We start from the raw sequence: 25,501 nt of genomic DNA, 5'->3' as shown, positions 1-25,501 counted from the left end.
GAGATTTATGCTTCAACAAATTCATAGTTCACAGCATACTCTGAAATTCTGGGGTTCAAAAACTTATCTGTACCTCCATACGGAGATCAGTAAAGGTGAGATCATTTTCCTAGTGTCAGATGAACACAAAGCTTCTCAGAACAGAATCATAGAGAATTGCAGAGTTTGGAGCACCAAGAGTCATCTAGTCCAACCCCTGCAATTCAAGAATAGGCCCACTGAAATTAATTAGGCCCATTAATTTCAGTGGGTCTACTCTGAGTAAAACCTAGTTGTATATAGACCAAAAAATATTTTTAATAGACTGGATGTACAAACTGCATATATGCAAAACACATATCCAATCATTCAATTTAAATTATATTTATCTACACTCCCACTTAATGTTCATCTAAGGGTTTTTTGGAGGGAGGGGGCTTGACAATAAAAAAGTTCCCCTGAAGGCCATTCCTACATCCCACAGTTAGCTCTCATTTCTGTGGTGGAATAGGATGCATGATTCCAGTTCCACACAGTGAAGGAAATTCTAGACAGGTTGATTTCTTAAGTTACTAGACCTGATTTAGGCAAGTACAGTACTATTCTTGCCCTTCCTCCACTTACAAGACAAGTACTTACACTTTCCACTGCCACCGCTAGAAATTATGAGTCCTTTTAATACAAGCTCTTTTCAGAACATTTCCGGTGGGCAAGATTGGACTTTTGGATCCTGACGTCTGAGAGAGAAGTGTGAGGAGGAAGAGGAGGAAGTTGTAAAACAGGATGCAGTCTGAGAGTATCAGTCTAAAGCAGTGGTTCCCAACCTTTTTTTGGCCATGCCTTACCTAAAGGTAAAGGTAAAAGGACCCCTGACCATTAGGTCCGGTCGTGGATGACTCTAGGGTTGCAGCGCTCATCTCGCCTTACTGGTCGAGGGAGCCGGCATTTGTCCACAGACAGCTTCCGGGTCATGTGGCCAGCATGACTAAGCTGCTTCTGGCGAACCAGAGCAGCTCACAGAAACGTCGTTTACCTTCCTGCTGGAGTGGTACCTATTTAACTACTTGCACTTTGAAGTGCTTTCGAACTGCTAGGATGGCAGAAACAAGGACCGAGCAACGGGAGCTCACCCCGTCGTGGGGATTCGAACCGCCGACCTGATCGGCAAGTCCTAGGCTCTGTGGTTTAACCCACAGTGCCACCTCACCTAAGCATCTCTAAAAACACCCCCCCCCGTGACATATAATTCTTATTATTCAAAAAGTGAACTCCTATTCACATGGAGGAAGCCTAAAAGGCCATTCATTGTTAATAACTCATTCTCGAATTGTCCCCCTTAAAAATCAAATTGCCCCCCTGTGGGACATGTGTCCCACTTTGGGAATCATGGGTTTAAAGCAAGGAGGAGCAAGAGATGGTCTGGGAATCTGGAAGTCCCAAACCCTATTATTTTAACCCATGCAAACCTGTCTTCTGCAAGCTGAGTTGCACTCAGACTTCCAACACTGGTCCACCTGACTGCCGGGTGGTAGGAGGGGACAAACAGGTGGCAGTGGCAGTCTTTGGGCTTTCAAATTTCAGCAGCGCCCTGTGTGATGCCAACATTTGCCCCCCACCTCTCGTCTGCTGTTTTAAGTCATTGTTGCAGTGCCTCCTGCAGGCGAACTAGTCTCACTCCCCTAAATCTGCCTCTGTTCTAGTTTTGCCTCTACTGTCCTCCTTGCTGAGCTCTACAAGGACAAGACTGAGACTGAGGAGGAGGAGGAGGTGGAAACTGATAGGCAGGGCTACCCTCTGGACAGGCTGTAAGCAAGAAGGCAAGGCAAATGAGTGCTGGCAAAATGCAGACTCAGGTTGGAGGGGTAGTGCCCCATTTGCCCTAATGTTCCAGGCTCCATGTTTTATGCCTATTCACTCCCTCCCCCATCATTGCTGAAATCCAAACCTCCCCAATTTTTGCAGCCTCTGCCAACAGAGCAGAGTGGACATTTTGCCTCAGCACAGCAATTCTAGGCTCGGCTGACCTTGAGAGTGTTCAGAGTGGCTGAGGGAAGAACTCGCAGTAGGTCTCACAGCAGGAACGCAAGAATTAAATCCCCTTACAAATTCTGAGCACATGTGAGAGATTTTACAAGAGCTAATTGCTGTCGGGAGAGAAAGGGGACAACATGTTCAGGCCTCAGAATTACTTTGACACATTCAGGAAGGCAAAGTTGCATTATTTTATACCCTGCGGGTTTCAGAGCAAGAAACAACTGAGGTCCTATGTTTAAAAAAGAAAAGAAAAAGTGTGATGCAATCTGTAGGATCCACTCATATGCACCTTTTTTGTTATCAGAAAGCTAATTTTCATAACACCTTCTATTTTCGAAACCACCATCAGCACCATAAAATCTCTTAACCCCAGAGTGGGATGTTCATTTACACAAAGCTGACAGATATGTCAAAGACCAGGCTCCTGTGAGGAAGTTTAGCATCACAAGTCCTATCTTTGCAGGCTGATTCCTCCTGTTACATAAGACAACCTTGGCTGCTGAGTCAGGCCAAAGGCCCATCTAGTTCAACATCCTGTTTCCACAGGGTGGAATTTATCTAGATTTTACTCAAAGTAGGCCCACTTAAATTAATGATCACAACTAAGTTAGGCCCATTAGTTTCAGTAGCTCTGAGTAAAACGTAGTTGAATGCCACCCATGGTGGCCAACCAGATGCCTATGGGAAGCCCTAAAGCAAAACTGGAGCTAAATAGCCCTCTCTCCACCTGCGATTCCCAGTAACTAGTATTCAGAAACATATTGCCTCTGACAGTGGAGGTAGAACCTAGTCACTGTGGCTAGTAGCCACTGATAGCCTCATCTTGTGTTGATTTGTCTAATCATTTTTTAAAGCCATCCAAGCTAGAGGCCATCAATACGCCTTGTGCAAGAGAATTCCATAGTTTAGATATGTGTCATGTGGAGGCATCCTTCCTTTAGTCTGTCCTGAATCTCTTCAGATGCTTTGGATTATCGCATGGATTCTATATTGTGAGAGCGGCAGGACACCTTCTGTTTATCCACTTTCTCCATATATTTCACCTGCTTCAAGAAGATTGACAATATATGTTGTGACACCTCCAGGACTAGATGATGACTGTCAGTTGAATGAAGGTCAATGTTATTAAACAAGTTTAAAAATAAAAAAGAAAGAAATATCAAAGGGGGACTGCACCGTGAAATTGCAGCACTCAAATTTATTGATAACTTTCTCCTGTTCATTTAGGAATAATTGGGACCAGGGTTTTATCATGTCCTCCTACCGGTGTTAAATTATCAGAGCAAAGCCAGGAAGATTGTGTTATCCCTCATTGCCATTGTAGCAAACAGTCATTGTGCTCATCACTGCGCTCATACCAGGGATGGGAGGCTCCAAGTCCCATCAGCCCCAGATGACATGACGAATGGTCAGGAATGATGTGAGTTGTTAAAAAAAAATAAGAATCTGAAGGGCCACAGGCCCCCTATCCCAGGTATATATGTTTAGGCTTTGCATCTCATGCCATTTCCCCCAGTGGCTGCAATTTCCTCTATCTAGGAGGCAACTACAGCACCCCTTAAATATGGCTTCTAGTGAATGACAGCACAGCCTTCCAGAGGCAGCCTGTTCCACTGGTAAACAGCTCTGGCTGTTGGAAACTTCCCCATTGGTTTACTGAAATCAGGATCCCTATCATTTCCAGTCCTATTAGTTCCAGTCCTCCTCTCCAGAGCAAGAGAGAACAAGTTTGTTCCATATTGTGTGTGGCAGACTTTCAGTGTTCCCTTAATCTTCTATTTTCCATAATCTGCCCCTGTATGCTGCCATTTTGGACATCAGAGCCCTGACACTGGTAGGGCCAGGAGAACAGAGACTGTGGCAGCAATAGAGAAGGAGACACTGTCATCACATCTCCCTTTCTAAGACCAGGAATCTCTCTCTGCCAGGGGCCACAGCAGGGATGAGGAACTTCTCCTTCTGTAGGTAACCTTGCAGGGACCAAAGGCCAGTGGTAGGTAGGGCCAGAAGCAAAAACTATTCGGAGCAATGGGTGTGACCTTTGTATGGCAGGCTATCTTCCAGCCATGTACAAGCCAATGGTCAAACACACACATTTATCCATCCAGGCAGTCAAGAAGAATTATCACAGCACAAGGACACATTCTGGCCAGGTAAAAGCCCTTAAGCAGGGATGGTAATGTCTGGGGAGAGTCCTGAGAGCCACAAAGAAAAGTCTGGATGGCCACCTTTAGCCCCCAGGTATGAGGTTACCCATCCCTGAGCCTAGAATTGCTGGCCTGTGATTCACAGTCAAAGACCTTTCCTGCCTTTAATTAGTCTGCATTTATATCTGAAATCCCCCTTGATATCATTAGGCATGCTGAAAGCTTGCATCGCTCCTATCACTTTTAATGACACATTGTAACCTTCCCATGGATATCACAATGCATGGATGTAGAGAGGAGACGATAATAAATCGAGTATAATTTCATCGTTCATTAGCATTGTTATGCTAACAAGCCCTAGCAGAAAAATACATCAGCTTCAGCTTCCAAGAACATAACTTGAAAATTAATGATGGGGAAGAAATTCATGTTCATTTGCATCATCTTTGTTGTCATCCATCTGTCTCAAGAGACAATGGAGTGTGCCTCTGGGGGTGAGTGAAACTGTTGGAGAATTGCAGTGCCTGCTGTGGCTGCAGAGACTCATAACTGCTGCCTTCTGTGTTGTTTTTGCTGCATTTAGCAGCACCAAGGTGACCTCTCAGGGCACAAGCCTGGGCAATGTGTATGGGGGGTCCTGGGCCTTGCTGAGAGGGACCCCCCAAAGGAAAGCTGAGCAATGCATTTGGCACTAGCTTAGCTGCAAAATCTGCTGGAAGGAGGCGCACAAGGAGCCATCCAACTATCTTAGAGACTGCACTCCAGATTTGTGGAGGCTTTACTCCTTAGTCTTTACTTCTCCCAAAGTTGTCCTGCAAGGCAGTGGAGGTTTAGGATCAGAGGTTTCCTTCTTCTAGATGTTCCCAGGTTGATGAGCTCCATCTGCCCCTCATTTCCCTCTGCAGCATGTGCATTAACTGCCTTCGTTTGACCTACTATTGGTTACTGCTGGAGGCTGTCTTCACATGTAGGGGACTTTAGAGAGTGCAGTTGACTGCTGAATGGGACACTGTTGTGGGCAGACTGAGAAACCTCCACCCACTCTAGCAAACCTAGACTGAGAGACAAGGGTGACACCAGCAGTTTCCAGGATCCTTCCTCTTTGCAAGACTTTTGTGAGTGAGCTAAGAGTTTGATTGGTCCTTGGGTGAGAGCCAAGTTGGGTGGGTGGAGTCCTGAGTGAGAGCCAGGAGGCTGAGAGGGGAGGATGTGTCAGACTGTAAATGAATTGATATTGGCTTATATTTATTACTAACTTTGTATGAATATAACAGTTTTATATCTGTGTACATTGGTAGTTGTTTATGTTGTCAATTGTTGCATTGGTTTTCTATACACTGCTTAGATATGTATTTTTTAAATATACTAAGTGGTATAGAAATTGTGCTTGTAAATAAATAAATAAGATGGGGAAAATGAGAGACATAGAGAAACTGAAATTGGCAGATTCACCCATCCCTACTGAAAAGCAATTGGAAAGCTTGAAATATTTGTAGGATTTGAAGAAAAAACAAGAGTAGTGTTTCTTTCCCCCCCTAGACATCACCATTATTTTGGCCTTAGTCTTGTATCTCATCTCCTACTCCTGAGCTTTTCATTTCAGTGCTATGTGATTCATGAAAAGGCTGAGTTCAGCTTGTTGTTTCCTCTTCTCCTCTGTGCCTGTTGATTTCTAATTATATTCTTTTCGTTAATGTTACTCCGACAACTTCATTTATATTTGAAAGCCCTCAAGGAACATCCCTCCTCCCTTCTAGGCTTATGGATGGGTTCTACTTGCTTTCTCCTTAATACTTTCCACCCTTGACTACCCACATCGTAATTGATGTATTAAAAATTCATTTTCATGCTTCCAAGAAGTTTTGGATTCCTTTGATTCAAGTTGCCGAGACGAAACAAAGAAAATAGTGAGTGTCATCTTAAAATGCCTTCCCAGGGTTTGATGGCATGTCCTGCAAATATTTCAGAACCTGAAATATTAGCAAGTGCCACTTCTAAATATCTCCACTGCCACAAGCTTTGCGCACCTTCAGACACCTTGACCTTTCTCAGCTTTTTCATGATAGAATAGGAGATCACTTCCTCTAACAGCAAACTCAGGTGGTGAGTGCCAACAGAAATGGAGGTAAATGTGGCCACTGGGATATGGAGGAGGCAGTGGGACAATCCTGATGCTTGCAAAGTACAAGAAAAGAAAATGTTGATAGAAATACCTGAAGTGGCAAAAAACAAAACCCAAAGAAACCACCACCAAGACAAAGGAAGCTGGCTTACTCTGAGTCAGACCATTAGTTCATGTAGCTCAGTATTGTCCACATTGACTAGAAGCAGGTCTCCAGTGTTTCAGATGAGGGACATCCCCAGCCCTAACTAGAGATGTTGTGGTTTGAGCTGGGGAACTTCTGCATACAAACCAGATGCCCCACAACAGCTTAATGAGGACTGAACAAACCATGGAATGCTGGGAGAGGGGAATGGAATGAGCTGTTGGATAAGAGCATGGCTGGCTGAACAGACAATACAATTGTTTTTTTCAGGGCCCACTGTATGTCTTATTTTAAAATAACTTTTAGCCTGCTCTTTGGCCAAAAAGGGTTCTCAAAGTGGCTTACAGATCAATAAACAAAGGACAGTGCCTGCCCTCTGGTTTACAATCTAAAGACATGGCACAAAAGGGAAATGGATTTGGAGGGAGGAGGACAAACTTGGGGACAAGTTCTTAGTTACAGGTTCTTCTTATAACCAGCCAGGATGGAAAATTTCAAGGACAGGTGCAAAAAACTGGTGGTCTCTCAACTGAGCCCCTCATCCTCTGCAGCTTGCATGTGACATGTAATACAGAGAATAACAAAATCATTCCATACATTTATGAACAAAATCTTCACTTCTTGGATGAAGAATCAGAGTGGGAAGTTGAGAAAGAGCATGGGAGAGAAATCAGCCAGCAGTCAAGGGGGTTACCAACCTTTTCAGCCCTATAGGCAAATTTAGATATCTGAGTGAGTATTGTGTGTGCCACCCCCTCTGGTCACTTATCTCCCACTACCTCAGATCAGCTGCCATGCCATGAGACACTAAGAAAGTGTGTGTGTGTGTGTGTGTGTGTGTGTGTGTGTGTGTGTGTGCGCACACACACAGCCCCGTTCAGCTTTCCCAAGAGATCTGGGCAAAAGTCAGATCCAGCAGAATTTATCTGAGTCGTGAAAAGCACATAGAGCTGAAAGTGCACCACTCTTCCAACTTTCTCCTTCAATTCTATGTACTATTCAAGGAAGAAAAATATAACCACATTCACCACCTCATGACCAAGGGGGCAGGGAGTGGAAGAGGTTAGAGTCTTTTAAGGCTCCCAGGGATAACTTCTAAGGCACCACTGAACCCACTGGCACAATGTTGGGAATCAGGGCTTCTAGGAAAGGAATGACCTTGCAGAACTTTTTCCTCCGGTTCCAATCTCCTTGCGCACCAATGCACCTCCCTGGAGAGGTTCTTATGTAAAACACAGTTTCACAGCAGGATTCTTGTTTTAAAGAAACCTTCTGAATTGCTAGATCTTACTCTTATGCGGGAATCATAAACGGCAGCTTACAGACTCTGCAGTTTAGTTGCTACACAAGACACGCAGCACCAACTACACAAAGCACAGATAAATTATGTGCCAGTGGCATCTAGCAGATCTAAAAGTAATCACCAAAATGCTGCTTCTCTTGCACAAAATGCAGTAATGTAATTTCCCTTTTGAGATGCTAGTATTGAACAAATTTGAACAAACTGTCCGACTTTAGATCTGTGCTGCATGACACTTAATAGAAACATTTCTCTGGCAATAAGAGCATTCCAATTAGCATCCTTTAGAACAGGCTTCCTCAACCTCGGCCCTCCAGATGTTTTGAGACTACAATTCCCATCATCCCTGACCACTGGTCCTGCTAGCTAGGGATCATGGGATTTGTAGGCCAAAAACATCTGGAGGGCCGAGGTTGAGGAAGCCTGCCTTAGAACAAGAGAGCTGATGGGTGGTGACTTGCAACACTGCAGGTTGCAGGTTTTTATGGTTTGGGAAAAATGGATCTGTAGGCCAAACCCGGACCTGTGCTGGGCCCAATTTGGCTTGTGGGGCAAAGATTCTCCAACCTTGCGGTCCATGGGAAGCCCTGAAGGTGGAAATTGTACTGTGGGGGGGGGAGGGAGAAAAGGTGGGGTAGGTAGAGAGAGAGAGAGATGCAGAGTGAACCATGCAATCCTGGAAACTCAACCCACTAACATCTCTGCCCGCCTCCCACATGCTGTGCTTGCCAGATTACCCTCAAGATAACTGCATTATGAGAGAATGTGCACTTTGTGGTGGTGTGCAAATCCATTTTCTGTTTAGAGTGATTAAAGACACAGAATGAATCCTGTTGGGTCATAATAGCATAAGAGGAGCCCTGCTGGATCATGGTCAAGAGCCCATCTAGTCCAGCGTTCTGTTCTCATAGTGGCCAGTCAGATAGCCCAATAGGAAGCCTGAAAACAGGTCCACAGATCAACAACGTTCTCCCCACTTGTGATTCCCAGCAGCTGGAATTCAGACGCATATGACAGTCAAGGCAAAACCTAGCCATTGAGGATAGTAGTCCTTGCCCCCACCCCTACCTCCCGCATATGATCACTGGTGGAAATGATATTGATGGTACTAAATTTTACAAAATAAATATATGCATATATGCTGCTGCTGCTTTTTATCTCTCTCTGTTTTTCCTTCAGGGTGCCTTTGGGCATCAGGAGATGGCAAACTCCCAGGTGCCCATCTGAGGACAGCTGCTACTGCAGCAGCAGCAGCAGCAGCAACGTATAGGAAACTAACTGAAGTGATAAAGCAGAGAATGCGGCATTGCTCAAATGTCATGTCAACCCAGGTTAATTCCATCTGGGACAGGGTTTTAAGAGCTCAGGAACAGGGTAACATTCAGCCAATGATTCCCCCCACCCCCAGCTCAACACTATCCTAAATTACATCTATGGATGCTCTGCTTTTCTCAGAGACCTTCTTAGATGAATACAGAGCAAACCTGGACAGCATTTAGGTTTGTGAATGTCAGTATTAGCCAAGGTTCTGGTATATCCTTTTGCCCACGTTCAGCATAATGGTGATAATGATGATGCTTACAATCTACATTGCATTTTCAAGTGTTCCAAGCACACACCTCATCTGCTTATAAGCCTTACACATGGGAGTACAGTGGTACCTCGGGTTAAGAACTTAATTTGTTCCAGAGGTCCGTTCTTAACCTGAAACTGTTCTTAACCTGAGGTACCACTTTAGCTAATGGAGCCTCTCGCTGCCGCCACACGATTTCTGTTCTCATCCTGAAGCAAAGTTCTTAACCCAAGGTACTATTTCCGGGTTAGCGGAGTCTGTAACCTGAAGCATCTGTAATCTGAAGTGTCTGTAACCCGAGGTACCACTGTAATCAACATTGTGCCCTCCAGATGTTGTTGGACTCCTTGGAGTCCAACAACATCTGGAGGGCACCACATTGGCTACCCCTGCTAATATATATTAGCAGATGGGGGGCTGAGAGAGAAGCTTGCTTAAGTCTACTTACAGCGGATATGAGATCTGAACCAGGAGCTCCCTTATTTGCCACTCAGCCTTGCGGTTTGGACTGTGCTGCACCAGCAACCCTGTCTTCATTGGCGAGTACTTTGGTGAAGTATTATATATGCTGTAACTGGTCCCTTGGGGGCATCCCCTGGAGTATGACAACGCCTCAAAAATATTCATCTGGCTTCTCCACATTTCTTCTTATGCACAGATCAAGTCAAAATTTGCCTTATTTCTAGAACATTCTAGGGAGGTTATTTTTCCCCGTTTCCCTTTTGTGGATTGTGCCAGCTCTCTGGGTTTCAGTATGATTTTGGGGATTTGATTGTTAATGGTTTATAAGTGGGGCCTGCAACAAAAAGCTGCAATGTGCAGTGCTCCAGTTCAGTGTGCCAGCCTGTCTGTTAGCCAGCCAGCCCCCCCCCTGCCAAGATACTCCATTCCATTTCCCCTCTCCTGTGATTTCCACTGCCAGTCAGCATTCTGTGCCTAATGAGCATGTTTTCAGATCCCCTCTGGAAAGTTTTTTCTCCAATTTCTTTTTTAACCTGTGCTATACTAGGGGTTCCTACAAACACACTAATATGTTTCTTTTGTGCAAGGAGTGGGCTGTTTTGGCTACAAAAGGGTCCACACTCACAGAATGAGTTAGCCATATAGGATTCTGGATTTGTAGGCCACATTGAATTGTGTCCTGTGCACACTTAAGCAGATAAGGCACATTATAAGAAAGATGACAAAGGTGGTGATGCTTCTAGAATAGATAGTAGCCAAATTGAGTTTTGACTACTATTTTGCTGCTCCTCCACATGCAAGAAATATAACTTCATTGACAGACCCTCCAAGTGTCCCTATTTTCCAGGGACGTCCTTGATTTAGAAAAGCCGTCACAGTTTCTGATTTGATCCTGGAATGTCCCACTTTTCCTTAGGATGTCCCTATTTTCACTGGAGAAATGTTGGAGGGTATGGAGTCCCAAGCCATCTGAAGGCAATCCTGTATAAGGAAGTTTTTGGTTTGTTTAATGTTTAATGTTTTATTATGTTTTTATATATGTTGGAAGCTGCCTAGAGTGGCTGGGGCAACCCAGTAAGATGTGTGGGGTTTAAATAGTAAAATTATCATTATGGAATGGGACGTCCCTTTTTCATTGGAGAAATATTGGATGGTATGCATTGATTATAGTGGGTGTAAATCTAGACTACTCACATCTCTGTAGTGAATGCTAACTTTGGACAGTTGTTTCTCCAGCCCGTAATGGCAGGGATGCAATTAAGTGAAGACAAAAGATTATAGGTTAATGTGAAGAATAGGTTTGTTGAGCACAACAGCATCCCCAAAGCAGCAAACTGTATTAAGAAAGATCAATAGAATGCAAGTGGCAATTAAGTTTTAACTAAAAGGATATAAAGTAGGAGAGACAAAGGGGCTTAGTAAGCAACCCAATGAAAGAGGCTGCTTTGATGAGCTATGGAAAAACGTGCACAGCCTCCAACAAATGTGTGGTAGCCTTAGCTGGCAATTGACATGATATCAGCAGATGAGTTCAAAGGAATCAATGGCCTCAGCAGATTGCCTTCCAAAGCAATTGCAACACAACTTTTTTTTTTAACGCAGGTAGCAGTTCTTCTATAAAAAACAGAAACTCTTTAATCAACTGGTGTCTTTGCATTAGAAATAATAAAACATAACACTGAAGGAAAGTCCCTACTGCACATTAATCACATATATTGTTTTCAGTGTCCAACCTTTGCATAACCTTACTCAGATAATCTTTTACTGCAGAATCTACTGTTTGTACAGATGGCTTCCCCTTTTGATTCCAGATTACCTGCACAGCATGAAAGTCTATGCTCAAAGCATCAAAATAAGCAGCAGGATTACGTTTCCAAACTTTCATGTGCTGCAGTCAAATAAAAGTGGACTGACAATGCTTCTTTGACTAACCAAGAGTGGAAAAGATTCCCCAAGGAAAATAAATCTAAAACAGATTCATTGTCAGAAATGTTTAAACAGAGGCTGGATGGTTACCATTGAGGGATGTCATAGCAGCTGATTAACGTTATCAACATGGGATTGGACTAGATGATCTCAGATGTACCTCCCATCTCTATAATTCTAGTTTCAATCAAATTAATTGATTGCTCTGCATATTCGTCTAGGACAGTGCTTGCTTGCTTTTAGATGGTGCACATACTTCTGCCAGCTGGTGCCATCTGTGTAAGGATGAAGAGGGAGCACCTATTCTAAGCAGTGTCAGGATGGCATCAAGGCAATTCCCTGTAACAATGGCATACACCGAAGACAGGGATCCTGTAGCCCCTCAAATGCTATTGCACTACCACTCTCATCATCCTCTAACCTTTGGCCATGCTGGCCGGAGCTGATGGGAGTTGCAGTCCGACAACATCTGGAGGGTCACAGGTTCTGCATCTGTGACATACAATCTAATAGAGAAGGCAAAAATTAAATGATGGTGGAAACGATAAAGGAAAAACATTCTCAATCAACTGGAAACTTATACCCAGCATTTGAGTTATGGGTGGAAAGCTACAGGAGCTGGCTGCAAATTATAGCACAGGTACTCCAAGGGTGGGGGTGGGGGTCTGCTCTCCTCTGTTCCCATCCCTTAATTAACCTCCATCTCCGGATACCACTCCATGACTTCATGAGGGGGTACCCTTAGGTCTCAGGTTTGGGTCCTGAAATCTCGGAGTCTGGGGTGGAATCTACACACATGTTAAAAACATAGTGAAAATGCTTATTTTAAAAAAAACCGTTTTGAAAAATGCATCGGATTTGCTATAGCTCACATTTGCCATCTAGTGTCACAATTGTATATTGCACTTTACAACGCATTCAAAATGTTTTATTTGCAGCTGGGATGCTTCTAATTTAGCAACCCTGCTTTACAAACTGCCTGTGTGATGGTGTCCACTATTTCAACGGCTTTCTGGTCCAAGTCTAGCTTAAAGTTAAATGATTGCATTTCTGTTTAAAATACATTTTATTTCTCTTGAAATTGTAGAACTTATTTTAAAATCTACATCGATAAATAGAAATTACTATGTACAAATGTTATGCAAATCAATGTCCTTTGGGGGGCAGGTGATGTGCATGTGGCTACCCTATCACTTCTGAGTTTACACCTGCCTGCTCCTGATACCTTCAGTACACCCATGACTCCATTTCCCACAGTGCTCATCTCCTAGCTCTTGGCCCCACAGAGATAGCGAAAAGGGTAGAGTCACACATTGCTGGAGGCCTTTTGATCGCTTCTGATCTCAAATCTAAGGATTTCTAGATTCCTAATGCAAAGGATACAGAAGATAGGTCAACAAAAAAATGAAAGGTCTAGAGCGGTGCGACCTTTCGCGTGTTTCCTATTTTGAGTTTAGACTGTGAGTGCCCTAAATGTTCCTTCCTCTGTGAACTAGAGAGACTACATTCCCCACAATGCTATTCGCCCCTTATGAGGCCACTCCGCTAGATGGTTAAAAACACTCCATTTCCCATAAGGCTCTGCCTCTTTCCCAGCTCCTACATATGAAAGGTTGTTTTTTAATCCTGCTTCTTGACCAGAACGGGTTCCAAAACGCAATTTTTAAATAATAATTAAGCACAACCACATACAAGAAAATAATTTATATTAACAAAACACTCGCACACAAATCTGTCAGGGCGTCCAACGGGGCGAACTACGAGTCCCACAATGCATTGCAAACTCTTGACCACGTCCTGTCCGTTTTGTCTCGCGAGGCCTGAGGCAGGGAAGCCGGATTCGGAGCAGCGAGAGAGGGCGGAGAAAGCTCGTAGGCGAGGCCAGAAGCGCCTTCTGGAGTCGGGCCTGGAGAGGGGAAAGAGGCTGGACACGGAGAGGACCGACATGGCCGAGACGGACCCCAAGACCGTGCAAGACCTCACCGCCGTGGTGAGGCGGCAAAAAAGGCAGCCGCGGGGAATGCAGGGAGCGGTCGGGAAAGGATTTCGGTTGCTATGGAGACCGACAGGGGCCACTCAAGTCGGGGAATGTGTTGCCATGGAGAAGAGAGAGGGCCTACCTAGCGGGGGGGGGGTTGCCATGGAGACGAGGACAGGAGTGGTCAGGGCGGGTCTGATTGCCATGGAAACCGAGGGGGCTCTGCTTGATACAGAGATTGGGGGTCGGGTGGGGCCTCTATGGATATTTGGGGCGGGGGCTGCTCTGTTTATTTTAATGACTACTCCAGAGAGAAAAATGTGTATGTGATGGATATTATATAATGTACATATCTTAATATTGTGTATTTTTGTAATCTGCCCTAAGACACACACACACACACACACACATTCTGCCCCCCTTTCTTATATATACACTATGTACATAACAAATTTATTTACATCCTGCCTTTCAAAATGCAGACCTTTCCCAGGCAGTTTGGAAGTAACAAAGATTCACTAATACTAATATTTAGAATACAACAACCCATTAGGGTACTTCCTACAGTGTAGTTGGTAGGGGCAGATGCTGAGGGACAGGGAGCCAATATAGGATTCTGGAGGGCAGGGCTGTGTGTGTGCTGCATGCCCTACCCCTTGACTTGCTAAGTTGGTGCTCTGCCCTCATACCAGTGTTGGCAATGCTGTCCTGTCACCAGCATTAAAGTTGGATTTAGCTGCAGTCCAAGCACCTTTTGTATGTGGTGTAGTGGGGAGTCACTGTCTTGGCCACCTCAGGCTACAAAACGTTGAATTGGGCCCAGAGCATTATGGAAACATATTTCAGGATGCATTTTGTATCCTTATTCATTGGGATCCCACCCTAGCAAGAGAAATTGAAACATCCATATATAATATTTTATCAGTGGTGATGCTCCTATGCAATTTTGTATTTGTTGGATTGACAAGCCCGCCCCCCACTACCACCACACTTAATAATTTGCTATTTGCCAGCCTGGCAGTTTCCACGAGAAGAGATATTTTCACAAAACTAACCCTTCAGAACTTCATTTAATGCTTCATAGCTCAAGTATGCTTGGGACCTTTGTCAGAACCCAGTGTTCACTTTCAGAAGTTGTGATGGAAACATTTCACTTGCAGGGCTTAGCATTGAGCAAAACGCCTCCCTTGGGTTAAGTACTGCACCTGGGAGCTAAGAAATTAAAATCCTGTGGCCCCAGATAATTCCTGTTTAAAGCAAAACTCTTCTTTTTTTCTCATCAGGTGCAGACACTGCTGCAGCAAATGCAGGACAAGTTTCAAACCATGTCTGACCAGATTATTGGCCGGAATATCCTTTGGGTTTTCCATCTTTTAAACAGAGCTCTTTGTGTGATGTACAGAATGGATGAATTCTATAAATCCCCCAAATGACTTGGTTCCTCCAAAGGCTGTATATTTAAAGCAGGATCATACCACTTTCAACAGTCATGGGTTCTCCCAAATAATCCTAGGAACTGTAGATTGTTAAAAGTGCTAAGAAGTATTCAGCGATTCCATCTCTCTCCTCACAGAGCTGCATTTTCCAGAGTTCCCTGGGAAGAGTGAGTGATGGTTAAAACATTATGTGATGGAGCCTAACTTTTGAGGACAAAGGGAGGGAAGGTAGAGGGCTGTTATATACCAGATAATATATTATTTCTCCCCCAGCCCAGGATTGTCTTTTCTGGCAGGATTGCAGGAAGTGAATGATGATTTCTTGGCATATAGCTACTAGCCATAACAACTTGATGAGTACTGCTCATCTGGGAGCAGCTGTAGAAGAGGCCTCATGTCCTGCTTGTGTTACTGTGTTCTAAAGCTGTTAGCGCTTCAGTAGGTGCTGAGCAGTTCTTACTTTTATATACTGCTTGATTGTAAAAAAGCAGTTTACAAAGAGAATAAAACAATAAAATTATTAGTAAAAACAATTTAAAACATTCATGATTTTTTTTAAAAAACACCAAGCAATAAACTAAAAATGCACCACATTTTAAATATCTGGGCAGGCATATCTAAACAAAGGCATATTTAGCAGGGACCAAAAAGAGTACTGTGAAGGCGTCTGCTTGATCTCAATAAGCAAGACTTCCAAAGCATAGGTGCTGCCACACTAAAATGCCAATTTCTTACAAGTGTAGGATGTGTTATATGTGGACTCTGTAACAGTGCCAGTTCCACATAACATTGAAATCTTCATTATTGATTTTTATAATGAGGCCCAATTTACTTAGTTATAAAAGCATCAGGGTCTAGGCTTTCTGAGGGTCAGGTGGTTTCTCTCCACTTTTGCATTTCTCTACTCTGTTTTCTTTAACTCTATTCACTTGATGACATGAGCTGCCGTATTGACGACCTGGAGAAGAACATCGCAGATCTCATGACGCAAGCTGGAGTGGAGGAGCTGGAAGGCGAGAACAAGGCACCTGCTACTAAAACATCAAGTGAGAATCATGTTCAAATGAGTTCAGTGTCTGCAGAACAAGCTAAGCAGGGCTACATGTTGAGAGCTGAAACTATCTTTTTGGACTGGGAGCAGGCAGGCTAAGCAGAGTGGCTTCAGCTGGTGGATTGGGAACCCAGATGAAGGGGATAAGATGGGTTGCACCAGCACCACAATCTTGCATTGCTTTGTTTTCTTCTTCTGGTAAGAGAGAGGGAAAATACCTGCTAAAATGGATAGGGAACCCATGAACCTCCAGATGTTGCTAGACTCCCAATTCTCATTGTCCCTGATGATTGGCCATGATGCTGGGGTTGAGTTGGCACCCAACAGCATCTGGTGAGCTACTAATTCACCACCCCTTTACCAGAAAAAAACTAAAAGTAGACCTGTATTTTAATTGGGTCTGAAAGTATCAAAGAGTGCTAGGCTTGGCCTGTCTGTTTTCAAAGGTTGGAACAATTTACCCCTCTTTTTAGAACAGGAGCTGATTTCACACACCAGATGCATACAGTGCTAAAGCTAAATAGACCTTGGCTTGCTAAACATTGGATGGGTGCCATGCCCTAGTTTTCCAGAGTGTCTTAAGTTTAATAGAATAATACTTCCTGGAGTATTATTGGCAGTAGGTTGTAATAGAAGAAATAAATGGATGGCACTTCTTGCCACCAGGTGTAGCTGTGGCTGCGTGGAGAAGAGTCTTGTTGATAGAAACAGCTGATAGTAACAGTAGTCACTTGTGCGCTATACAGCCTATAGAGCTATATCTCTTTGAATACCAGCTGGCAGGATACAGCTGTCACCTCATGCTCTGCTTGCAAGCTACAGAGAAATCACACTGGCCAGTGTTGGGCCTGGCTTAGTGGTCCAACAAGCTAGTTAATAAGGTTCTTAAACAAGTGGAACCTACCACAAACTATTGCAGTGTGGAGGGCTGCTGTTCAGTGTGCCAGACACCCATGGCCACCTCCAGGATATTCCATTACATTTCTCTCCCTGATTTTCTCCCCTTATCACCCACAAAATCAGCTGGCATTCCATGACCACTGAGCATACTTAGTCCTTTTGGGGCTGTTTTGGGAGCCTCTCCTTCCTTCCATATTTCCCCCCTCCCCCAAGGTTTTCTTGAGAATTCCCTAACCCTGCCTCTGGATTATTTTGGATGGCTCTGTTTTGGCTACACAAGAATAATCCACATTCAGAAAATGTGTTCACTGCTAGCATGTAACCACACTTCCTTTCAGATTTAACACTGCCTGCCTCCCTCCCACGTTAAGGGCTGCATGGTCAGAACATTTGCTTGCTTGTTTATAGTGTTTATATCCTGCTTTTTATATCCCAGTTGCTGGGAATTGCAGGCAGGGAGAGTTGTCTTGCTCTCAGGTGCTGCTTGCGGGTTTCCCATTGGGACATCTGGTTGGCCACTGGGAGAACAGAATGTGGGAGTACATGGGATTTGGGCCTGCTTCAGCAGCCAGACTCTCCTTGTGTTCTTTCCTTCAATAACCCCAAGGTCACATATGTAGTTCTGCCTCTTGTTTGTTTTCATAACAGCCTTAAGAGATAGGATGGGTTGGGAGGAAGTGACTGGGACAAGGTCATGGACTAGCAACTTCATAGCTGAGTAGTGTTTTTGATCCTTGGTCCTAATCTTGGACTCTACTTGCTACATTATTTTTTCAGTTAAAAGTATTTTTAGATGCAGACTTTGTTAACACTGCTTATGAACATTGGTAGTTTTCTCTGGTAGCATTCTTGTTAATAAATGTGTCTTACTTTTTAATCCCCTCAACAGCTTGCCAATAATCTACGATGGGTGCTGGAAGGAAGCGGTTTTTACAAGCCTACAGGGATTTGAAGACGGCCTTTTTGTTTTCTTTCCTTTGTTTTTCAACTGCTAATATGTAAACGCATTTTTCTACTGCTGTAGAACTTGCATTCTTAATGTACCTTGTATAGCTAGATTTGGAACAATTTCTATTCTGGTTTCTTGTGTATTTGTGGGTTTCACACAGTTTTTCAAAGTAACATGTTCTATAAACTTCGGTTGTTTAAGCAGAATTTGATGGCATTGCAGAATTTGATAAGAATTGAATTGAAAATACTAACATTATGAGTGGGCTTTTGTGAGGTCGCACTTTTAAAAAGAAAAAGAAAACATTTTTACTTGTGGCCTTTTTGTAATTATTTTCAATGACGTGGCTAAAGACTAGTCCTTTCCATCAGCCTGCACAACAAATTTGTCATGTGTTTGTAAGGTACTTTTGTGGACTGGAGTACAAGAATGAAAACACCGTGTTCTAAAATCTGTCATTGTGCCAGTATGTTGCCCTGTTAGTAATGGATTTAATACAACAAGCAATCTGCTCTGGGGGATTTAGGCTGCATGAACCATAACTCTTCTTTTTAGTTTTCTTATTATCAGCCAGTGTTCTTCATGATACCAGCTTGTGGTTTTGGGCAAATGATATATTAAGGTCATATTTCAGTAAGCTGCAGGCAGTGCTGCCCTGGGAATGGGCTTTTACAGTTGGGAGATATCCCTTTAGAAAGCTAGTTTATTTCCAGGTATGGAGATTACCTGTTTAAACCTATTATTAACTGGGGGTGGATGGTTCTGCCTTCCTCATAAAATAAAAGGGAAGTATTACTGGGACATCCCAGCAGCTCATCCTGGGCTCCCTTCTTTTTTAAATGGGATGCTGGATGTGAAGACCATCCCAAAGCCAATGTGAATCAGTGAAGGTCCTGTGCTTCATGGGCCTACCTGGGTCTTGGCTTGGTGACTGAAAAATAGCCCCGCCTGCTTCAGGATCATATCCATTCCTGCACCTTCAATCACTACCCCCTCTTTTCCATGTGTCTTTTGCCCTCCAAGAGAATTCCCCCAGTCACTTTTAATAATCACTGGTCAAGGATCTTGCTGTTGATTGATTTTATATCCCAACAGAGTGCAGCAAAGGAGACAGGGCCTATTGCTGCAGGTAGGTTCTCTAGCACAAGATAGCCGCAACCCCAATCCAGCACGCTACAAAGCAAATGTCATTTGCACCAGGATAAACGTAAATGCAAATATAACATTTCCTTATTCTAGAGATTGGGAAGCTCTGGCCTTACCACATACTTGCATTGTTCCTGACCATTGGTCATGCTGGCTGGAGTTCCCAACAACAGCTGGAAGACTAGAACTCTTAAACAGTGTAATCCTATACCTATTAATTCAGAAGAAAATCCTGCTGTTCAGTGGGGCTTGCTACTAAACAAGTGTATCAGGATTGCAGCCTAAGAATCCACTACACTTTGCATCAACATACTTATACAGTATAGCCTCAGAGTTCCCTAGGAAGAGAGTGATTGATAAACCATGCTGGGAATTGTAGCTCTGGGAGGGGGAGAGGGGTCTCATAACAACTGGAGCACTATGATCCCCAGGATTCTTTGGATCCCTGACTGTTTAAAGTGGCATGATACTGCTTTAAACATACCGTGCAGATGGGGCATTTGATAAGCTCTCATGCATGATTGCTTTGAATCTTAGCTGCTGATAGCACAGAGAGGACCTGTCCCATGACAGGCCAGGTTATATGTCAATTGCTCTTGCTGGTTAGCCCCTCCATTTAACTGGCTTCCTTGTGAAGAGACTCAGCAAGCCTGATGTGAACCAGGTGGGGTTCCATCTACATAGTTGTAACTGAAAGAGCCACATATTGGTCCGTAAGAGGTCTTTATCCACTCAAGGTAATAGCTGTAGGGGGCTCTGGAAGACATTTGGAACCTTCTCATTTACGGTATATATTTTACCAGCAGTAGAACCCCTTTAGGAGTTGAACATTTGTTAATAGGCAGCAAGAAATAAAGAGAGGAAGATAGGATTCTTTGGGGTGACTAGCTGGAAGTTGTAATAACCCCTCACCTTGTCTAAAACATGCAAGATACCTCTCCACCCATCTGCATCATCTGTTGTTCACCATCTGTGCCACTTGTAAAACATCTCGTGTCTGTTGTGGTGATAACGTGGACGCTGTTATTACTCAAGGTGCCAAGGAAGCCCTCTTAAGCTGTATTAAGAAAGCAAATGGAGATAGGAGAAAATGCATTGTGTACCACCAGCCTTAGACTTTCCAGTCCTGTTAGAACTGTCTAATAAAAATGCTGAAATTGCTCTAAATTAAGGCTAGATCTGTGTGTAGGACATGCACTCTGCGGATCTTGTGTCTTTAGTGATTAACATTTGGTTGGACTTCTGCACAGTGAATAATTATTCTGCCATGGGGTCTGGGGTGGCCAGGGGGATCTGGTCATCCAGTGTGGGCTGCAGGATGCTGGACAAGATAGGCCCTTTGATCCAGCAAGGCTCCTGCATTATATTATTAGCTATAATAGCTAAATGGAAACTCCATGCTTAAAAGCCCTATACCTCTTAACCTGTTGCTGGCAGGCGAACAGCAGGGAAGGGCTGTTGCTTTGTCATCCTGATTCTGAGCATTCCAGGGGCATCATGCTGGCCATTGTTGACCAAAATGCTGAGCCAGATAAGCCTTTGGTCTGAGACAAAAGGGATTGGTTACACTTACATGCTTATGTGAGACAGGTATGCTGTGACAGTGCCCCAGTTCACAAATAGCAATAAACCAGCTTTATGTAAGCACACTGATTTCTGGAGAGGAGATTGTGGCCACATTGCTCCTCCAGTGCTACTGTGAGCTTAATCAGGGTTTGGCTTAGTGTGCTGTCCAAAGTTAGGCCAATGGTTTGTCTCACTGAAGAAAAACCTTAAACTGTAACCAATGTTTGCTCTTGGTTTGCCTGAAGGATTCCATACCCATTAGCAGATGGCATGGTGGGGCAACGGTACTCACCTAACCTCTTGACAGTTGAGCCTCTGATGGTTACCAGGAACTAGAGAAGGAAGGGTGAGGCAGTGTGGAATTTCATGCAATGCAAACACATCAGCAGGAGCGCCAGATTGGTTCTGCCAATGTGTTTGCACTTCGATGACCTCCCTCCACCTCCCCGGTAAGCAGATGTCGGGTCAGGTGAGCACCACTATCACTACACTGCTACTGACAACATCTCACATCACCCCAAATCTTTTAACATGCTGGCTGGGAATGATGGGACTTGGAGTCCAACAGCATCTGTAGGGGCACAGGTTCCTCATTCCTTAGCTAAAGCAGGGCAGGGTGGGGTGGAAAGGGCTAGAATGGGAATTCTGATGACAGATCTCTTGTATTAAGTGCCATTTGCCCCTGAGATTACAAGTAATAATAATATAATAATAGTTATACCCCGCCAATCTGGCTGGGTTCCCCCAGCCGCTCTGGGCAGTTTCCAGCAGAATATTAAAATACAATGATTCAACAAATGTTAAAAGATTCCCTAAACAGAGCTGCCTTCAGATGTCTTCTAAAAGTCCGATAGTTTTTTATTTCTTTGACATCTGATGGGAGGGTGTTCCACAGGGCAGGCACCACTACTGAGAAGGCCCTCTGCCTGGTTCCCTGTAACTTCGTTTCTCGCAGTAAGGGAACTGCCAGAAGGCCCTCGGCGCTGGACCTCAGTGTCCGGGCTGAACGATGGGGGTGGAGACGCTCCTTCAGGTATACTGGGCCGAGGCCATTTAGGGCTTTAAAGGTCAGCACCAACACTTTGAATTGTGCCTGGAAACATCAAGTTTGCAATTGATGTTTCTTTCTTTTGCAGTTCATCAGTTGAAGTAAAAAAGCAATAGCACAGAGCTGATGGTAATCAGCCCACACCAAAAACAATGTACTCCACGATTACAGTCAGCCCTGATTCACAGACACAAACACACCACTTGATCTCTGATTACTCAGTGCTCCATGACACCCAGCTGGGTGCACCAGCTGTTTGCAATGAAAACCCACTGAGCTACAACTGAAAATACAAAACTCGTTTGTGAATCTGAGTAATTTGGACTTCTCAAGTGGAGTTGTTTTTGTTTTATTTATATCCCACTTTTCTTTCAAGGAGCTCAAGGTAGTATGTTTTGCTTTCTCCCTCCCCATTTTATGCTCACAAGAACCATGGGAGGTTAAGCTTAAGAATCTGGCTCACGAAATGAGCTGCGTGGTTGAGTGAGAATTTGAACCCTGGCATCCCTGGTCTTAGTCCAACACTCTAGCCACTACACCACACTGGCAGCTTTTATTTTAACATTTCTATATTGGAAAGCAACCACAACTGGGGAGGAGAGGGTCATCTAAACCCTCAATTTGGAAAGCACAGATTGATTTTATTTTGTTTGTTTTTTAATTGCACTCAAATTCCCTTGGCATTGTTCTTCCATGACTGGTCGCCATCCTTTCTCATTAGCTACACTACACTAAGAGTAGGACCTTTAGTGTGGCAGCACCCGTTCCTGGAATGTGTTTCCAATGAACAGCAGGCAGAAGCCTTCATGACTGACATTTAGGCACCTGCTTAAAACTCACCTGCTCACCCAAGTAATCCCTGATGGGTGATCCAGCTCTGTTGACATATTAACCTGATCTACCCTTTGTGATCTCCAAGTAAGATTGGAGTGATCCCTGCCTGAAATCCTGGAGGACCATTGTGAGTCAGTGTAGACAATACCAAGCCAGGTGCTCCAGTAGCCTGACTTGGGCTGAGGCAGTTTCCTATCTTCCTATGACAGTTCTGGTTCCTGGCACAAAGGGACATCTGTTTTCCTCTCCTTGGAGTTTGGCCATAGCTGATTTTATGTTTCTCATCCTCTAGAAGCATAAATCCACATTGCAGTTTTATGGCAGATACTGCCCTCTAGTGCACGATGTCCCTGTTTCTTGTTTTTAATAAAAAAAAACAGAGTCTGTTCCAATTATTTATCTTGTTGCCTTCTTACACTGAAGCTTTGATGTTACCACTTTAATGGGCCACATGTGGATTTGAAATGTGATCATTAAACTAGGCAGTGTGTTTACCATTAAGGAAGTGAACAGGGCTCAACAAATCCTTCTGTACGCCACCGTTTGAACCTCTGCTTTGCTCCGAAGGGGCTCGAGGCTTGCTGTGATCTCTCTCTCTCTGTGGCTCTTTTGAAATTAAATCATGTGAAAGATGAAGGACAGGGGAAGAAGAGTACTGAAAATGAAGCAGCCGCCATATCTGGGCTGTGATTCAAAGGAGGCAACAGCAGACACCCAGGACGAGATTATAACCCTACCTCTTAGATGTTTCCTGCAGCAACCATGAGTGGGCCTTGCACGGTTGTGATGAAACCCTCCCTCCAGGCAAAATGAGAAAGGCCTCTGTGCAAAGCTTCTCAAGGAGCAGTGGATGGGCTACTAGCCTCTGAACTTGGAACAATTGGCCTGAACTCTGAGCAGAGCCTACCCAACCATTAGGCAGAGTGAGGCAGCTGCCAAAGGCAGCAGATATGGGGATGGGCAGCAGGGTAAGGCATAGGAGAACAGAGCTGTGTGTGCTACATAGCCTACCCTGTGTCCTCTAAGCTAGCCCACTGATCTTAGCAAATGAATTGAGGTGATACCACGACTTTTGAGTTCCTTGTGACAGGTTAACATAACAAGCAAGTCAAAGAATGAGGGGAGAAATCAAACATAGGCTGGTTGCTGCTTTCCTTTTTTTAAATGGGGTCCCTGCTTTCACCCTAACAATGTAAACCCTAGCATGTTTACAAGAGAGGTTATATTGGACCTCGGCAAGCCACAGATCTCTCGTTAAAGCTATGACCTATCAGACATAAGCATCACTGAGTTCAGTTGAGCTGACTCACAGTAGGCATAGGATGGCAGTTACACAGATCTTAATACATTTCATATCATTACACACACACACACACACACACACACACACACACACACACACACTACTGCTGTTTGTGGGGGTGATAATGGGTCATGGATCATTTGTCACAAGAAAAGGGGCCCATCAAATATCCCGGAGCTCCAGCAGATGAAAAAGTCTCAGAGCTGCATTGTCTCCTATCTCCCCTCTCCACTAAGCCATGCATACAATAGGAGGCAGAAGAGGAGCACACAGTCATTGCCTTTAAATTGGCCCTTTTTCTTCAGTGCCAATGCTCTAGGTCAGATTTCTTCCATATGATGTTGGGCTACACCTCCCATAATATCTTGCCATTAGCAATGCTGCCTGGGGCTGATGGGTGCTGTAGTCCCACAAAATGTGGAGGGCCACGAGCAGAGTGAGGTTGCTTTTGTTTAGGCTATAAACAATTGCCTGGATTTCAGCACTGGACAGCTCCTCCTTGACCAACATACCTTTGCTTCCAGAGCAAAACTCCCTTAACATTTTATCACTAGTTATCCATAAATCATATGTGCAGCCTGGTTGATAAAAGGCACTGGAGACTCTTTAGTTGTTATCTGTTTATCTGGCATCCCATCCTGAATTCTGATATGTACATTTCTGCTTCCCCATGAGTCAAGCGTGAACATATTTCTTGCTCTAAATGATTTGGGAATTTGGACATTAAGCTCTACTCCCAGTGGTGGCTTCTTTTCAGGCTGGCGAAGAGAACTACAAAGTACTTAACAGACCCCCCTGGGGAACTAAAGGCACCATGAGGAAGTATGCTTCTCTGCATTATGCTCCATGGGGTTCATTTAGTGCTCAGTAATGATAGTGCGCAATTACGTCTCTTCCACTCTCTTCCTTTCCAGTTTGTGGTCTGTGCTGTCATAAAAAAGCTAGTCCAAGGATACTCAGATTATAATGGCATGGAGAGGTGGATTCTCCAGTCTGCATAAAATTCTGTAGAGGAAACAAATTTGCACTCAAACTCTTTGTTGTTATTTTGCTTTGCTTTGGGGCTGTTGTTGTTTTGCATAAATTGTTATGCTCTTCAGCAGCTTATAGAAGCAGAATGAACTCTGCAAAGTGGCAAAACAATAATAATGGCACGTGAACCTCCTTTTAGTAGGAAAAGTCAGGAAGGTATTGATGTACATCAACTTAGCTTATGCTATCAGCTCCTAATAAGCCCACCAAAGGACAGAAAATACTGTTGTGGCAACCAATTTTCCAGGGGTAAGTTAAATTTGTGGGTGTCATTAGTCCCACAGAAACAACTTCATAGGGCTGAGTAGAAGAATGAGGCCATGGAAGTGGAGCTTGAAGTGGGGCCCAAAGGTTTGGGAGATATTGAGCTGCACACCAGGGAGGGACTGAGCCAGTTGTCAAGTAAAGGTACCATCAGACATCCTGAGAACTGAGGAGCAGCCACCTGACTTGTCTTTGGCACTGCCTCTCATCATAGAAGTGCACCACACCTCTGAGGAAGTTCTGAAGTTGGATCAGACAGTGAACCAACTTTATCAACTTTGCCTTCATCTCCAAGGATGCAGTGCT

The 25,501-nt window shown here is 44.1% G+C and overlaps 1 protein-coding gene and 2 long non-coding RNA genes across 3 annotated transcripts in view; 1 reads left to right on the top strand and 2 right to left on the bottom strand.

The window, feature by feature from the left end:
- The window catches only part of LOC308590948, a 17,331-nt gene extending 3,792 nt beyond the window's left edge, over positions 1 to 13,539 (bottom strand). The window contains exon 1 of the long non-coding RNA XR_014009961.1: positions 13,415 to 13,539. This is a non-coding gene — a long non-coding RNA (uncharacterized lncRNA). The remainder of the gene's footprint in view (positions 1 to 13,414) is intronic.
- Positions 13,531 to 18,453, top strand: HSBP1 (heat shock factor binding protein 1). The gene is made up of 4 exons (XM_081201324.1): positions 13,531 to 13,678; positions 14,950 to 15,016; positions 16,032 to 16,148; positions 17,943 to 18,453. Exons 1-4 carry the CDS (start codon positions 13,634 to 13,636, stop codon positions 17,951 to 17,953), a joined length of 240 nt encoding a protein of 79 aa, XP_081057450.1. The 5' UTR covers positions 13,531 to 13,633; the 3' UTR covers positions 17,954 to 18,453.
- On the bottom strand, positions 18,034 to 25,501 carry LOC308590937. The gene is made up of 2 exons (XR_014009948.1): positions 25,377 to 25,501; positions 18,034 to 24,904 (listed from the first exon to the last, which is right to left on the bottom strand). It is a non-coding gene; the product is annotated as an uncharacterized lncRNA (long non-coding RNA).

Source organism: Podarcis bocagei, assembly GCF_964188305.1.
Source record: "Podarcis bocagei genome assembly, chromosome: 7".
NCBI lineage: Eukaryota > Metazoa > Chordata > Lepidosauria > Squamata > Lacertidae > Podarcis > Podarcis bocagei.
The sequence above is the reverse complement of the archived record's forward strand: the minus strand, read 5'-3'. Positions and strand labels throughout refer to the sequence as shown.

Coding starts and splice junctions, on each gene's coding strand:
- HSBP1 (XM_081201324.1), top strand. CDS start 13,634: ATGGCCGAGACGGACCCCAAGACCGTGCAAGACCTCACCGCCGTG. Junction 13,679..14,949: donor TGCAAGACCTCACCGCCGTG/GTGAGGCGGCAA, acceptor TTTTCTCATCAG/GTGCAGACACTGCTGCAGCA. Junction 15,017..16,031: donor TGACCAGATTATTGGCCGGA/ATATCCTTTGGG, acceptor AACTCTATTCAC/TTGATGACATGAGCTGCCGT.